General features: G+C 47.1%; 1 protein-coding gene across 1 annotated transcript in view; it reads left to right on the forward strand.

Moving 5' to 3' along the window:
* Positions 1-16,012, forward strand: part of LOC136601560 (scavenger receptor cysteine-rich type 1 protein M130-like) — a gene marked incomplete at its 3' end in the record, with an annotated part of 285,923 nt that extends 269,911 nt beyond the window's left edge. The window contains exon 7 of the mRNA XM_066588833.1: positions 15,713-16,012. Coding sequence (XP_066444930.1) covers positions 15,713-16,012 — 300 coding nt within the window. The remainder of the gene's footprint in view (positions 1-15,712) is intronic.
* Positions 16,013-16,560: the final 548 nt, after the last annotated feature.

The following is a 16,560-nucleotide window of genomic DNA, read 5'->3' on the forward strand; positions in this document are numbered from 1 at the left end:
TTACTGACATGGAACGAAGACTGCGCTCCCACTATACTGCTGCTTCGGAATTGTTCCTGGGGCCTGTCTTGAGTGCTACTATTATTGACATGGAACGAAGACTGCGCTCCTCCTATAATGCTGCTATTGATATGTTAGTGGGGCCTGTCCTAATGCTGCGGCTGAAATGTTACGAATTATGGGCTCTGCCTATACCGCTGCTAATGGTATGTCTCTGGGGTGTGGAAACAGAGGCTTCACAAAGACATAATGGCGGCGAGGCCATTTCCCACCAACGCGGTTACTGCTAAGGTCCATATAACCACGGACACGTGGAGAGTACACGTTGTGCCTCCAAAACATCCCCCTCCTCCTCCAACAATGAAAACATTCTTGGCAAATGCCTTTGCATTGGTTCGTCTGGTGGCAGTCCAAGAATTTCACCTTTACCGACACTACAAGAGAGCCCCCCAACATCCCCCCGCCACGGCCCACTTAATCCTGGCCACATTCCGAAAACCAACAAAATAAAACCGCGCTAATAGGTCCGCAGTCACCACCACATTACCACCAACGCGGTTACTGTTAAGGAACATATTACCAGTCTGACTAGGGCATGCACTGTGGGCCGAAGCCCACCTGTATTGTATCTGACGTTAGCTCTGCTGAGCAGGGCACTGCAATGGGATACATTTATGTACCACCGGTGGGTTCCAGGGAGCCACCCATGCTGTAGGTGCACACGGAGTGTAACCTACATGTGTCCACTTGTAAAGAACCCCAGTCTGACTGGGGCATGCAGTGTGGGCCGAAGCGCACCTGTATTACGCACGACATTCCTACCTCAGCTGTGTTGGGCAATGCAATGGGATATTTCTATGTACCGCCGGTGGGTTCCAGGCACCCACCCAGGCAGTGTGTCCACAGGGAATTATAAATGCATCTGTTTCCACTTGTAAAGAACCCCAGTCTGACTGGGGCATGCAGTGTGGGCCGAAGCCCACCTGTATTACGCACGACATTCCTTCCTCAGCTGTGTTGGGCAATGCAATGGGATATTTTTGTGTACCGCCGGTGGGTTCCAGGGAGCCACCCATGCTGTAGGTGCACACGGAGTTTAACCTACATGTGTCCACTTGTAAAGAACCCCAGTCTGACTGGGGCATGCAGTGTGGGCCGACGCCCACCTGTAGTACGCACAACATTACTACCTCAGCTGTGTTGGGCAATGCAATGGGATATTTCTATGTACCGCCGGTGGCTTCCTGGCACCCACCCAGGCAGTGTGTCCACAGGGAATTATAAATGCATCTGTTTCCACTTGTAAAGAACCCCAGTCTGACTGGGGCATGCAGTGTGGGCCGAAGCCCACCTGTATTACGCACGACATTACTACCTCAGCTGTGTTGGGCAATGCAATGGGATATTTTTGTGTACCGCCGGTGGGTTCCAGGGAGCCACCCATGCTGTCGGTCGACAGGGACTTCACAATCGGGAGTTGTGCCTGCCTGTGTCTATGAATTAAAAAGCCCGGTCTGACTGGGGCATGCAGACACCTGGACAGAATGAATAGTGTGTGGCACATAGGTTCCCCATTGCTATGCCCACGTGTGCAGCTCCTGATGGCGGTGGCACAGGATTCTATTTCTCATTGCTTCTGTACAGCATTGTGGGCTATCGCCCCGCCCCTTTTAAAGAGGGTCGCTGCCTAGCCGTGCCAACCCTGTGCAGTGTGTGCCTGCGGTCCCTCGTCATGGCAGACGCACTTCTAAACAGACATGAGGGTGGTGTGGCATTAGGGCAGCTGAAGGCTGCGCAGGGACAGTTTGGTGTGCGCTGTGGGGGGGAGGGGGTGCGGTTGGGCAGCATGTAACCCAGGAGAAGTGTCAGTGGAGTGTCATGCAGGCAGTGATTATGCTTTGTTGGAGGTAGTGTGGTGCTTAGCAAAGGTATGCCTTGCTAATGAGGGCTTTTCAGAAGTAAAAGTTGTTGGGAGGGGGGGGGCACTCTTGCCGCTATTGTGGCTTAATAGTGGGACCTGGGAACTTGAGATGCAGCCCAACATGTAGCCCCTCGCCTGCCCTATCCGTTGCTGTGTCGTTCCCATCACTTTCGTGAATTGCCCAGATTTTCACACATGAAAACCTTAGCGAGCATCGGCGAAATACAAAAATGTTCGGGTCGCCCATTGACTTCAATGGGGTTCGTTACTGGAAACGAACCCTCGAGCATCGCGGGAAGTTCGTTCCGAGTAACGAGCACCCGAGCATTTTGGTGTTCGCTCATCTCTACTAATGAACATTACGATGTGTGTTTTAAGATGGACTCTACAAATTGAGTTCAGCACACCATCATGCCTATATACAATTCTGTATTCCTTTCTTGCATGCAACCTTTAAGAGTTAATTGATATGATTGTGTTTTCTTTAAAAAAACGGACCCCATATAAATTTAGATTGGTATGCCATTATGTCCCTATGTAATCTGTGTGATATTACAATGCATGGTAGCCAAGGCATTTGCCCCTTATTATATGCGGCTTCTTAGAATCGGCCACGCATGTGCGGCTTACCATAGGTTTAGATTACACATCCCCACGATTTAGCAGTGATGACGCATAATGTGTGACTCCACGGAGCTCTCTGCGCATGCGCGGCACATACGGGATGCCATTGATTACCCACGAATAAGTTAACGTGAGATTTCATCATCACGCGATGCATTGTGGCCTCGGAGGAGGACCCCAACGATTGTATGGGCATACATGGGTTGTAAATTGTCATTACGGCGCATGCGCGGTATATACGGCATGCTATTGAGTGTTTGGGAGCGAGTTCTCGCGAGTTCTTCCTATTCTGTGATGCATCATGGGACCTGATTGAAGTATAGTGATACACAGGTTGCAAATCGCCATGATGACGTCAATGATGGACTTCATCCACCTGCTTGTCAGAGGAGGTAACAATTGTGATGATATTCACTGTGATTGGTTTACCTGTTTATGTATGCACTATTTAAATGTGGTATATTGCTGAGTGTTTTTAGACCTGAAAAAGACTTGCTAAGAGTCGAGAAGTTTTTTTTTTTTACGCCTGTAGGAATAAACAAGTTTTACTTGCACCAAACTGCTGCCACGCTTACCTCTTGTGTGGATCTTTAGCTTGGTTGGTCTCTCCGGATCGTGACCAACACATGGTGGCTGTGCAACCTACCTGTCCAGCCCTATATGGGTGAATGTTGTGCTGTTGGCATCTACATCTTATATTCCGTAAAATGTGGCTTCTTATCAGGTGCATCATGTTTATACAAGTCATGAAGAGGAATGTGGTGGTAGGGAAATTCATCATATTTCCATAGCTACGTCGCTGGCTCCGACTTAGCTATGCTGCATGATGTACCTTCTACACACCGTGGAATCCACTTATATACTTTGTTACCACACACTGCATAGATCCAGAGATGAGCGAGCATACTCATCCGAGCTTGATGCTCATTCGAGTATTAGGGTACTTGAGATGCTTGTTACTCAAGACAAGCACCACGCGGTACTCGAGTCAATTCCATTTCCTTCCCTGGATGTTTAGCTCCATTTTCTGGCCAATAGAAATGCAGGGAAGGCATTATAACTTCCTCCTGTGACGGCCAACCCTATCCCACCCCCCTGCAGTGAGTGGCTGGTGAGATCAATTGACCGCGGAGTATATAAAGCAGTCCCGCCCGCTGCTCGCCACAGACACACACTGGGAGAGATCAGGGAGAGTGCTGCTGCTGCTATAGGGAAAGTGGTAGTGTAGGTTCCGGTCTTCAAGAACCCCAACGGTCCTTCTTAGGGCCACATCTGACCGTGTGCATTACTGTTGTGGCTGCTGGAAGCAGTTTTGCACCAAATTTTTTTTTTTCATCTCGGGCTGTGCTGGCCATTACAGCTATAGCGTTCTCTGTCTGCAGTCTGTAATACAGAGTATAGGGAAAGTGGTGCTGAGATAGGGACAGTGGTAGTGTAGGATCCTGTCTACAAGAACCCCAATGGTCCTTCTTAGGGCTACCTCTGACCGTGTGCATTTTACAGGTTGTCTGGTGGGAGTTGTAGTGCATCACTATTGCAGAGCCAGACCTTTTTGCAGCCTTCCGTATAATTTTTTTCTGACTGCAGTTTGCGTAACATTACCGCTGTCAGCCTCCAACTGTACGCCAATAATTCCATAATTTTTTACACCAGTCTGTGTCTGCCGTCAACTACACGCACAGTGTATGGCCACAGCCACTGATAGAGGGAAAGTCATATACACGCTATATAGCCTGTATTCTTTTTCAATAAAATTTAAAACAAAGTTCATTCTTACGGCTACCTCTGACCGTCTGAAATTTACTTGGTGTCTGGTGGGAGTTGCAATGCATCAGTATTGCACAGCTAGGCCTGTTTGCAGCCTTCCGTATTCTTTGTTTCTGCCTGGAGTTAGCGTTACACTACCGCTGTCAGCCTCCAACAGTACACCAATAATTCCATAATTATTTACACCGCTCTGTGTCTGCTCTATTCGTAATTCACCATGCTGAGGAGTAGGGGTAGGGCTAGAGGACGTGGACGCGGGCGGGGACGCGGAGGTCCAAGTGAGAGTGTGGGCACAGGCCGAGTTCCTGGTTTATGGTGAATCGCAGCCAGCTGCTGCGGAATTAGGAGAGAGGCAAGTTTCTGGGGTCCCCAGCTTCATATCACAATTTATGGGTCCACGTGGCAGACCTTTATTACAAACAGAACAGTGTGAGCAGGTCCTGTTGTGGATGGCAGAAAATGCATCCAGCAATGTATCGACCACCCATCATCTTCTACGCCGCCCACTGCTGCAACTCTCAATCCTCTCGCTGCTGCTCCTCCTTCCTCCCAGCCTCCTCACTCCATGAAAATGACACATTCTGATGAGCAGACAGACTCCCAGGAACTGTTCTTGGGCCCCTGCCTTGATTGGGAAAAAATGGTTCCTCTCTCACCTGAGGAGTTTGTCGTGACCGATGCCCAACCTTTGGAAAGTTCCCGGGGTCCGGGTGATGAGGCTGGGGCCTTCCGGCAACTGTCTCAAGAGCTTTCAGTGGGTGAGAAAGACGATGATGATGAGACACAGTTGCACATTGCCAAATTGGTCAGCCTGGAGATGCTGCCGTACAGGCTTGTGGAAACGGAGGCTTTCAAAAACATGATGGTGGCGGTCCCACGCTACTCGGTCCCCAGTCGCCACTATTTTTCCCGGTGTGCCGTCCCAGCTCTACACCAGCACGTCTCCCGCAACATCAATCGTGCCCTCACCAATGCGGTTACTGGGAAGGTCCACGTAACCACGAACATATGGACAAGTACTGGCGGGCAGGGCCACTATATCTCCCTGACGGCACACTGGGTGAATTTGGTGGAGGCTGGGACCGAGTCAGAGCCTGGGACCGCACCTGTCCTACCCACACCCAGAATAGCGGGTCCTTCCTCGGTTCTGGTATCTGCGGCGGTCTATGCCACCTCCTCCAAACCCTCCCCCTCCTCCTACGCAACCTCTACCTTTCAGTTAAGAAATCTGAGCAGCATGTCGCCTGCAGTCGGAGTGGCGCGGCAGCACAGCAGTGGGCAAGCATCAGCAGGCCGTGCTGAAACTCCTCAGCCTAGGTGACAGGAGGCACACGGCCCCGAACTGTTGCAGGGTCCGACAGAGCAGACCGTACTCAGGCTTTCGCCGCTGAGCCTCCAACCAGGCATGGTCGTGTGTGACAACGGCCATAACCTGTTGGTGGCTCTGCAGCTCGGCAGCCTCACACATGTGCCATGCCTGGCCCACGTCTTTAATTTGTTGGTTCAGCGGTTTCTGAAAAACTACCTACACTTGTCAGACCTCCTCGGCAAGGTGCGCCGGGTCTGCCCACATTTCCGCAAGTCCACCATGGACGCTACCACCCTATGGACCCTGCAACATCGGTTTAATCTGCCAGAGCACCGACTGCTGTGCGACGTGCCCACACGGTGGAATTCTACGCTCCACATGTTGGCCAGGCTCTATGAGCAGCGTAGAGCAATAGTGGAATACCAACTCGAACGTGGGCGGCGTACTGGGAGTCAGCCTCCTCAATTCTTTACCAAGTAGTGGGCCTGGATGGCAGATATCTGCCAGGTCCTGGGTAACTTTGAGGAGTCTACCCAGATGGTGAGCCGCGATGCTGCAACCATAAGCGTCACCATTCCTCTGCTATGCCTGCTGAGAAGTTTGCTGCAAAGCATAAAGGCTAACGATTTGCGGTTGGAACAGGAGAAGGGGGATGACAGTATGTCACTTGATAGCCAGAACACCCTCATGTCTATATCTCTGCGTTTTAAAGGAGGAGGAGGGGGAAGAGACTGCTGGGCCCACTGCAGAGGGTACCATGCTGCTTGCCTCTCATCTGTTCAGCGTGTATTGCCTGTGGAAGAGGAGGAGGAAGATCCTGAAAGTGATCTTCCTAGTGAGGACAGCGATGTGTTGCATACTGGTACCCTGGCACACATGGCTGACTTCATGTTAGGCTGCCTTTCTCGTGACCCTCGCGTTAGACGCTTTCTGGCCACTACGGATTACTGGGTGTACACCCTTCTCGACCCACGGTATAAGGAGAACCTTTCCACTCTCATTCCCGAAGAGGAAAGGGGTTCGAGAGTGATGCAATACCACAGGGCCCTGGTGGACAAACTGATGGTAAACTTCCCATCTGACAGCGCTAGTGGCAGAAGGTGCAGTTCCGAGGGCCAAGTAGCAGGAGAGGTGCGGAGATCAGGCAGCATCTTCAGCGCTAGTGGCAGGGGAACACTCTCCAAGGCCCTTGCCAGCTCTATGGCTCCCCAGCAAGACTGTGTCAACACTCCCCAGTCAAGGCTGAGTCGGAGGGAGCACTGTAAAAAGATGGTGAGGGAGTACATAGCCGATCGCACCACCGTCCTTCATGATGCCTCTGCTCCATACAACTATTGGGTGTCAAAGCTGGACACGTGGCACGAACTTGCGCTGTATGCCCTGGACGTGCTGGCTTGCCCTGCCGCTAGCGTCTTGTCAGAGAGGGTGTTTAGTGCAGCTGGGGGAATCATCACGGACAAGCATACCTGCCTGTCAATTGCCAGTGCCGACATGCTTACACTCATAAAGATGGACAAAGCCTGGATTTCCCCAGACTTCCCTTCTCCACCGGCGGAGAGCAGCGGAACCTAAAGATTATTTTTGCTGCAACTGCAGATAAAAGCACTCTTTTCTATCACCGGAAAAACGGGGCATTTCTCTTTGTCAATCTGTTTCTGACATTAGTCCTCCTCCTGCTACTCTTCCTCCAGAAACATGTTATCGCGCTGAACTGCCAATTTTTCTGCGGCCCAAAAGGCTCATCTAACAATGTTTTTACAATTTTTAAAAGTTTCAAAAGTATTGATACTTTAACATGAACCAATTTTTCCAACAGGGCTGCCTCCAGGCTGTGTTACAAATTAAGCAACAGCGAGCTGTATCTTTCCAAGAATATTTATGGGTTTCACCTGCCCTCGCGGTTGATAAATTTTTCAGAGGTACACTTGTACTTTTGGTACACTAATTTTTCCGGCCTTCGCCTACACTCATGGTACCCCAATGTCACAGTTATAGACTAAAATGTATATACTTTAATGGAAATTTAACTTAAAAACATGAATGGGCTAACACACATGCGTATCGCATGGACGAACAAAACAACCACACAAAAACACAAAGGTCGCCTCTTCCTTATCTCAGGAAACTTATGGAGGCTAGAAAAATCAATATTGATAAAGGACTCCTAATGTTATGTCCTCTATTTTTTATTTTTATCACATAGGAGGTAGGAGGAAGGCTCTATATGCTGTAGGGCGCCTGTAAGTATAATGCCCCCCGCAGAGTATTTTAGGTAGAGAACCTCTTCCTAACAAAAATTCGCCCCTCTGTGATTACAATATAGCGCTTAGCGCATGACGAGATAGTTCAAATAGGAGAAACTCCAAGAGAACTAGACCCTCATGCGCAAGAATTACGGCGCAGACCAGGGTTATTCAATTGCAGTATGCTCGGCTCAACGCGTTTCCCCACACGAATGTGGTTCATCAGGAGCACAAATATTTTGACGAAAGAATGATAAATCAGGATGATAACTGATTCTGCTTTTTGTTGTTTTTTCGTGATGAATAGATATTTTAAAATATTAGAAGAGGGTGGCTTGGGAAAGCGCAATTTATGTGCTCGATCATATATAGACTGGATCACAGCATCTGATTTATTCAGGACAATTTCGAGCACTAAATCGCCATGGCGTGTCTCTATAACCAAGTTCTTGGGAAATCCACACAATGGATAGCTATAGTGAAAAATAACAGTACAGCTAGGGCTGAATGCGATTCACCACAAAAAGCCCACAAGTAGATCTTGCCCAGAACTAGGTATTGATTGCCGCAGGCAAAAGAAGTTGTTGCAGAGATAAATGCAACAGCCCCAAAAAGGCTAATAAGCCCTAGAGATTTTTTTGACCCTTATTTGGTGTATTAGCTGCAGATGGTGCAGCCAATTTCAAGAGTCAGCAGCTCATGAACAGCAAATAGTTCTATCATAAAACCCAGTAAGGGTGTTAGAGGAGCTATCTAATAGAGCCTGCAAGTAGATGTCAGATATCTAATTCGCCAAAGTATCCCTAAAAGCACCCAAGAATAGAAAAACAAATAAATAAAAGGATAAAGCCTGTGGCTCTGATGGTGAGCCACAGGAGTAATGCTGGATTGACTGGAAGTGTGCCCATATATAGTAACTTACTGGAACGCCCCAAGGGAGGGGATTGTAATATGGCCCAATCACTGTTGTCCAGAAAGGACAGGGGCCGGACTATCATAATTATATTATGTAACTCGATCGTAGTGCACATAGGAGGATGCTGACTCACATATATGAATGACAGACAAGTTCAGAGTGACTAAAAACAAGTCTGATCACTTGTCTGAAGCCTTGATTGTTGGATAGTCTTCATAGTAGCTCCGCCGGTCATGTGATCGCTAGGTAGATCACATGAATGGGAACAAAGTCCCATTGCTAGTAAGGGCAAAGGAGCAGTTCTGGCAGCTGTGAATGCAGATGACAGAAACAGAATAGGATAAATAGCAGCAATAAACGTTGCACTTTAATTGTATAGTTTAATAAAGATATTAATATTGTATATTCTCAGATTTAGAACATAAAGAGCAATATGTAGTTTACGATAGGTCTTGATATTTTAGCAATTAGATATACATAATCCAGTAAGGCATACTAATAATGATGAAATTGATATTTGATAATCAGACAAAATGAATGATTCCCATAATAGGGTATTAAGAAGCCGAGCGAAGGGCAGGGGCGGTTTGTCAGAATCTCAGATATATAAGTAACATCGAGGAGAGTATATCAGATGATTTTTCATTATAAGAAGCAGTTAAAGCATAGGCTTTCGTTCAAGCCAGAAGGACTGAGGCTATTCATACGAAAGATCCAAGATGCTTCTTTCTGCAAAAGGCGTTGATCTACATTTCCTCGTCTACCGTGTGTGCGCAAAAGCTCAATGCCTTGAAATTTTACGGACTGTGCATCCCCATTGTGTGCCAGCCAAATGTGATCCGCAAGAGGTGTGGATTCGTGTCTTTGGATGTTACCAACATGACCAAGAATCCTACGGCGAAATTCCTGGATTGTCTTTCCAATGTAGTTTTTCGTGCACGGACACGTAGCCATGTATATGATATTTCTGGTCTTACAATTGATAAGGTCATGGCAGTTGTACGTGCGATTAGAGACAGCACAGGTAAAGGAACTTGACTTGTGGATAAATGGACAGGCAGCACAGGAGTGACACGGGAAAGTTCCTCGTGGTCGATTTGACCCTAACCAGGTCACTTTGGAATCATCAGGTGATAAATGGCTTTTGACAAGGTGGTCTTTTAAATTATGACCACGTCTGTATGTTATACAGGGTTTAGGGGAAATGTAGTCTCTGATGTCATGGTCATTCTTCAGAATGTCCCAATAGTGAGATAATATCTCGCGTATCTGGAAGCAAGCGGTATCATAGGTACCTATCACTCTAGAAGAGTGATCGGTAGAGCGTATTCGTGGTGTTAGTAGTTTGGTACGCTGTTGTTGAGACGCATAGTGGTAAGCCTGCAAAATTGTTTCTTCGGGGTACCCTCTTAAACTAAAGCGTTGCATCAGTTTTTGGCTCTCTTGGTGGAATGCAGTTTCATCAGAACAATTCCGTCGTAAACGAAGGAATTGTCCCTTCGGAATACCACGTTTTAAAGGGAGGGGATGGTGACTCTGCCACCCCAATAGACTACTGGTAGCAGTCTTTTTCCTATACAAGGTAGATGAGATGGTACCATCCTCGTTTTTGGAGATCCGAATGTCTAAGAAGGGTAATGTAGTAGAGTTAGTCTCACTGGTTACGCGTAGGTTGAGGGTGTTGGTGTTTAATACGTCGACAAAAGAATCGAAGGAGGTGGATGTACCTTTCCATAGAATGAAGATATCATCTATGTATCATAACCAGAGTACGATGTTGTCTGACCATTGTGAGTTATTGTAGATGAACTCTTCCTCCCCCCAGCCCAGGTACAGATTAGCATAGGATGGGGCACATGGTGTCCCCATCGCGGTACTCCTGAGCTGGTGGAAGTACTCGGAGTCAAACACAAAATAGTTGTGTTTAAGAATAAACTCTAGTAGGTCAATGACACACTGATTGTGACTCTCAAAATGTACACCTCTTTGCTGGAGAAAAAAAGATACTGCCGTCAGGCCACCTTCGTGGGGGATAGAGCTGTGTAGTGCTTCAATATCCAATGATGCTAATATGACGTCTGATTCAATAGTGATGCCCTCAAGGATCCTCAAAATGTCCATTGTGTCTCTGACATATGACCTTAACGATAAGACATAAGGACGTAAGATCTTATCAACGTATAAACTGATATTCTGGGTAAGATTATTTACCCCAGAGACAATGGGACGTCCCTTGATGGGATTCGTACCTTTGTGTACCTTCGGTAATGCGTAAAATGTAGCAATAGTAGGGGACGAAGAGTACATAAAGCGATATTCGTTAACGTCAATATTGCCACTGGTCAGTTTTTGTTGCAACAAGTTACGTAGCCGCATCAGAAACAGATTAGTAGGATCACTCGAAAGGGTGCTATATGTAGCAGAGTCATTCAAAAGTCGGCGACACATGTCCACGTATTGTGATCTATTAAGTACTACCACATTACCCCCTTTATCCGCTTGCTTTATAATGATCTTAGGGTTTTTTTCCAGAGTTTTTAACGCCTTGATTTCTCCTTGAGTCAGATTAGAGTTTGGTTTATGATTGGTAGTTAGAGTTTTCAGATCATTTTTCACCAATTTCTCGAATATATCGATTTCGGGACTATGAAGAGATGGAGGATTACTTTTGCTAGGTGGTTTAAGATCCGTAAAAGGACCAGAACTGAAAGTTCTAGAGTTTTCGTCCTCAAGGTCTTGTAACATCTGAAGACCCTGAAGATCCGATAGATCCAGGCCCAATTCTTTAAGATGTTCTCTGTTTTTGAGGGCAAAAAACTTTTTCCATCTTAATTTGCGAGTGAAGAGGGAGATGTCCTTCGTCCACACGAACGGATCATAGCGGGTCGTGGGGACGAAGGACAGCCCCCTCTCCAACATTGGTACCCCAATGTTTCAGAGGTTGGCCTATACTATAACTACAGAAATTTTACTGGGGTCTGCCTGCCTATACTTCTGCTACATAAATGTTACAGGGGTCTGCCTATACTGCTGCTACAAAAATGTTACAGGGGTTTGCCTACACTTGTGCCACGTAAATGTTACAGGGGTCTACCTATTCTGCTGCTACAAAAATCTTACAGGGGTCTACCCTTACTTCTGCCACGTAAATGTTAAAGATGTCTGCTTACACTTCTGCTACAAGAATGTTACTGGGGTCTGCCTATGCTGCTGCCACGTAACTGTTACAGGGCTCTGCCTATACTGCTGCTCCATAAATGTTACAGGGGTCTGCCTATACTCCTGCTACAAGAATGATACAGGGGTCCGCCTATACTGCTGCTACAAGAATGATACAGGGGTCTGCCTATACTGCTGCTACAAGAATGTTACAGGGGTCTGCCTATACTGCTGCCACGTAAATGTTACAGGGGTCTGCCTACACTGCTGCCACTTAAATGTTACAGGGGTCTGCCTATACTGCTGCTACCAAAATGTTACAGGGGTCTGTCTATACTGCTGCTTCAAGAATTTTACGGGGGTCTGCCTATAGTGCTGCCAATTAAATGTTACAGGGGTCTGCATATACTGCTGCCACAAGGATGTTACTGGGGTCTGCCTATACTGCTGCCACCTAAATGTTACAGGGGTCTGCCTATACTGCTGCTACAAGAATGATACAGGGGTCTGCCTATACTGCTGCTACAAGAATGTTACAGGGCTCTGCCTATACTGCTGCCACGTAAATGTTACAGGGGTCTGCCTATACTTCTGCCACTTAAATGTTACAGGGTCTGTCTATACTGCTGCTACAAAAATTTTACAGGGGTCTGTCTATACTGCTGCTACAAGAATTTTACGGGGGTCTGCCTATAATGCTGCCAATTAAATGTTACAGGGGTCTGCATATACTGCTGCGACAAGGATGTTACTGGGGTCTGCCTATACTGCTGCAACTTAAATGTTACTGGGGTCTGCCTATACTGCTGCCACGTAAATGTTACAGGGGTCTGCCTATACTTCTACTAAAGAAATGGTACTGGAGTCTGCCTATACTACTGCAACCGAAATGTTACTGGGGTCTGCTTATACCTTTTCTACTGGAATGTTACAGGGGTCTGTTTATACTATGGGTGCACACAGACTTCCCATTGCGGTGTTTTACCTATCTGGCCCAAAAACACTCACTGACCAGGGCATGAATTGTGGGCCGAGGCCAATATGTATTTTCTCTCGTGTTACCACAGTATTTGTGAAACTCGTTTGGGCCACGGAAGAGGTGCGTTACTGGCTTAATGAGACGTTCACAGCTGTACTAGCATTGGAGTCCGCTCTATGCCCGCGTTTGCTGAGGGTGTGTGCAGTGGCCTATGTACTCGACGGAGTGAAAGTCTGCCATGTTTGGGCAGTATAATTTCTTCATGTTTATTACTTTCTTTTTGTTCCTTCTGCTCGTCTATGCTGTGGGTGCACAAAGACTTCCCATTGCGATGTTTTACCTGTCGGGCACAAAGTCACTGACTGACTTGGGTAGGGTGCAGAGTGCAGATGGCTTTCCCCTTGCGGTGTCGATTGAGCTATCCGACACCAACACAGAATGAATAGTGTGAGGGGACCCGGATTGCCCATTGCTATGTAAATCGCGGCACCTTGGGTCACACAGTGTATTTGCTGGGACCAAGCCTTACCAAGGGCCTGCTCACATACTTCCCACACAGACTATAGCGGGTCCTGGTCCTGGTTTCTTGGCCTTGTAAGGCCACCTCCTCCTCCTGCTTGGGGTCAGGGGATCAGCACTGGGCATCATGTATTTGCTGTCGTGTTATCACAGTTATCTAATACACTGGTTTGGGCAAAAGAAGAGGAGCGTTACTGCATTAATGAGACGTTCAATGCTGTGCTAGCATCAAAGTCTGCTTCATGCCTGCGATTGCTGAAGCTGTTGGCCGAGGCCTATGTCTTGGGGGAACTGCAACTGCGCCAGGTTGGGCCTGTGGAACTTTTTCCTGGCTATTCCAGTCATCGGAGCGGTGAAAGAAAACGTAACTGATTTAATGAGCCCGTCGCAGATGAACTAGCATCAAAGTCCGCTTCATGCCTACGATTGCTGAAGCTGTTGGCCGAGGCCTATGTCTCGGGGGAACTGCAAGTACGCCAGGTTGGGCCTGTGGAACTTTTTCCTGCTAATCCAGTCATTGGAGCAGTGAAAGCAAACATAACTGATTTAATGAGCCCGTCGCAGATGAACTAGCATCGAAGTCCGCGTCATGCCTACGATTGCTGAAGCTGTTGGCCGAGGCCTATGTCCTCGGCGCAGTGAAAGTCTGCCTTGTTGGGGCACTCTGATTTCTTCATGGTTCATGTCTAGGGTTGCCTAGGACCAACCTATGCTGTGGGTGCACACAGAATTCCCATCACGGTGTTTGACCTGTCTGGCACAAAGACACTGACTGACTTGGGTAGGGGGCAGAGTGCAGATGGCTTTCCCCTTGCGGTGTCGATTGAGCTATGCGACACCTTGACAAAATGAATACTGTGTGGGCACATGGATTCCCCATAGCTATGTCACTCATGCCCACGTTTGCAGCTCCTGAGGTGGCACAGGATTGGAATGACGATCGAACGTCAATTTCTCATTGCTTATGTACAGCATTGTGGGCTATCGCCCTGCCCCTTTTAAAGAGGGTCGTTACCTGGCCCTGCCAACCCTCTGCAGTGTGTGCCTCCGGTTCCTCCTCATGGCTGACGCACTTATAAATAAACATGAGGGTGGTGTGGCTATGCAGCCAGCGTGTGGCATGAGGGCAGCTGAAGGCTGCGCAGGGACACTTTTGTGTGCGCTGCGGACGCAGTGTCGTGCGGGGGGCTGGGAGGTTGGGCAGCATGTAACCCAGGAGAAGACGCAGCGGTGTGCCCCGCAGGCAGTGCTTGTGCTTGGTTGGAGGTAGTGTGGTGCTTAGCTAAGGTGTGCCTTGCTAATGAGGGTTTGTCCGAAGTAAAAATTGTTAGGGGGGGGGGGGGTTATGGCAACTAGCCCTGTCTTGTTTCTACGGTGCACAAACTGAAACAAAAATAATACGATAACTTTATTCTATGGGTCAGTATGATTACTACAATACCAAACTGGTGTCGCTTTTTTTTTTTTTTTTAAAGTATAATTTTTTTAAAGAAATCAAAATTTTTTAAAAATTATTTTCTGCCGCCATCTTTTGTGCGCAATAACTGTTTTATTTTTCTGTCCACATAGTTGGGCAAGAGTTCATTTCTTGCAGGGCATCCTGTAGTTTGTGTTAGTACCATTTTGGAATACATACGTCTTTTTGATCACTTTTCATTGCATTTTTTCTTGGAGACAGAATGACCAAAAAAGTGCATTTCTGGCTTTCTTAATTTATTTTTCGGACGACGTTCACCAGGAGGGGTAAATAATCCATTACTTTGATAGGACTTTTACGGATACAGCAATACCAAGCATGTGTTTTTCTTTTAGGATTTTGATTAGTCTAACCAATGACCTGTAAAACTACAGTTCATTAATTACAACTTACTGGTGGATGATCAGCAGTGTTTCCGCCACGCTGTATATAGTGTATGTATATGTTACATAAACCTACCCTTATTGTATTCAGTCAGCATGCGGTGTGTAATAGTGATTGCCAAATAGTTGTGCAATCACTTTTCTTATTCTTTTCATAAAGCAAGGTTAATGGCGGGCCTGCTGGATTAATTGTACAGGCAGTTTTCAAAAACATACAATGCAATTGGATTACATTATTACCCATAATTGGAAAACCTTACATGGCAGAAAAATGGGTATGATATTTAAATTCAGCGCACTAAAGTTACTATGAGCCACCTATCTGCTTATCGATTTCAAAAATTGTGTTGCACGGTGTTATAGTATGGGAATGTGATGTGAATGTACTGTAATGTGTTCAGTGATTTGCCATCAGGTCACAGAGAATACAGACTAGCTGATGGGGCTACTGCTTGCTCAGGACATTTGGAAGCACTTCATGGTGATACTTGGGGATCTGTTTGTGAGATTGAACTAAGAGCGGCCAATGTACTTTGTAAAGAACTTCAATGTGGGGAAGCAGTGCCATCATTAATGACCTATACAAGAAGACCAGGACCAATATGGACAGAGCAAATCTATTGTGACGGTAATGAGTCCAGGCTATATGACTGTATAAGATATGGGATAGAAGGAAACTGCACCAAACAAAGTTCTGCCTATATCCAATGTAAAGGTGCGTAATACTGTACATTTCATTCTATGATGTCATTGTGAATAATGGTGTAAAATATTATATAAAGAACATGTATAATCACTAGAGATGAGCAGTAGCATACACGAAGGTGCTCGTTACTCGAGCGAGCACCACACGGCGCTCAAGAAAATTTCCTCCTCTCCTCCCCACATGTTTAGTGCCATTTTTTTAGCTAATAAACATGCAGGGAAGGCTTTACCACGTCCTGCTGTGACGTGCCAACCCTGTGCACATCCATAGCAGTGACTGGCTGGGCTGAACACGTGACCTACGAGTATAAAAACTCTGGTCACCTGAGGCTCGCCTCACACTCCCGCTGCATGAGCTGAGGGATAGAGCTGCTGCTATAGGGAAAGCGATGGTGTAGGGAATAGGTAGCGGTTAGGCAGAGACCCTTGCTCCAAGTACCCAACAGTCCTTTCTAGGAATACAACTCCTCTCATTGTGTGCATCAGCAGTTTGGCTGGCTGGGAGCAGTAGTGCGCACAAAGTGTTCTGAAGCATCCCGGCTGTATACTGCATACTGT

This window comes from Eleutherodactylus coqui, unplaced genomic scaffold (assembly GCF_035609145.1).
Source record: "Eleutherodactylus coqui strain aEleCoq1 unplaced genomic scaffold, aEleCoq1.hap1 HAP1_SCAFFOLD_168, whole genome shotgun sequence".
NCBI lineage: Eukaryota > Metazoa > Chordata > Amphibia > Anura > Eleutherodactylidae > Eleutherodactylus > Eleutherodactylus coqui.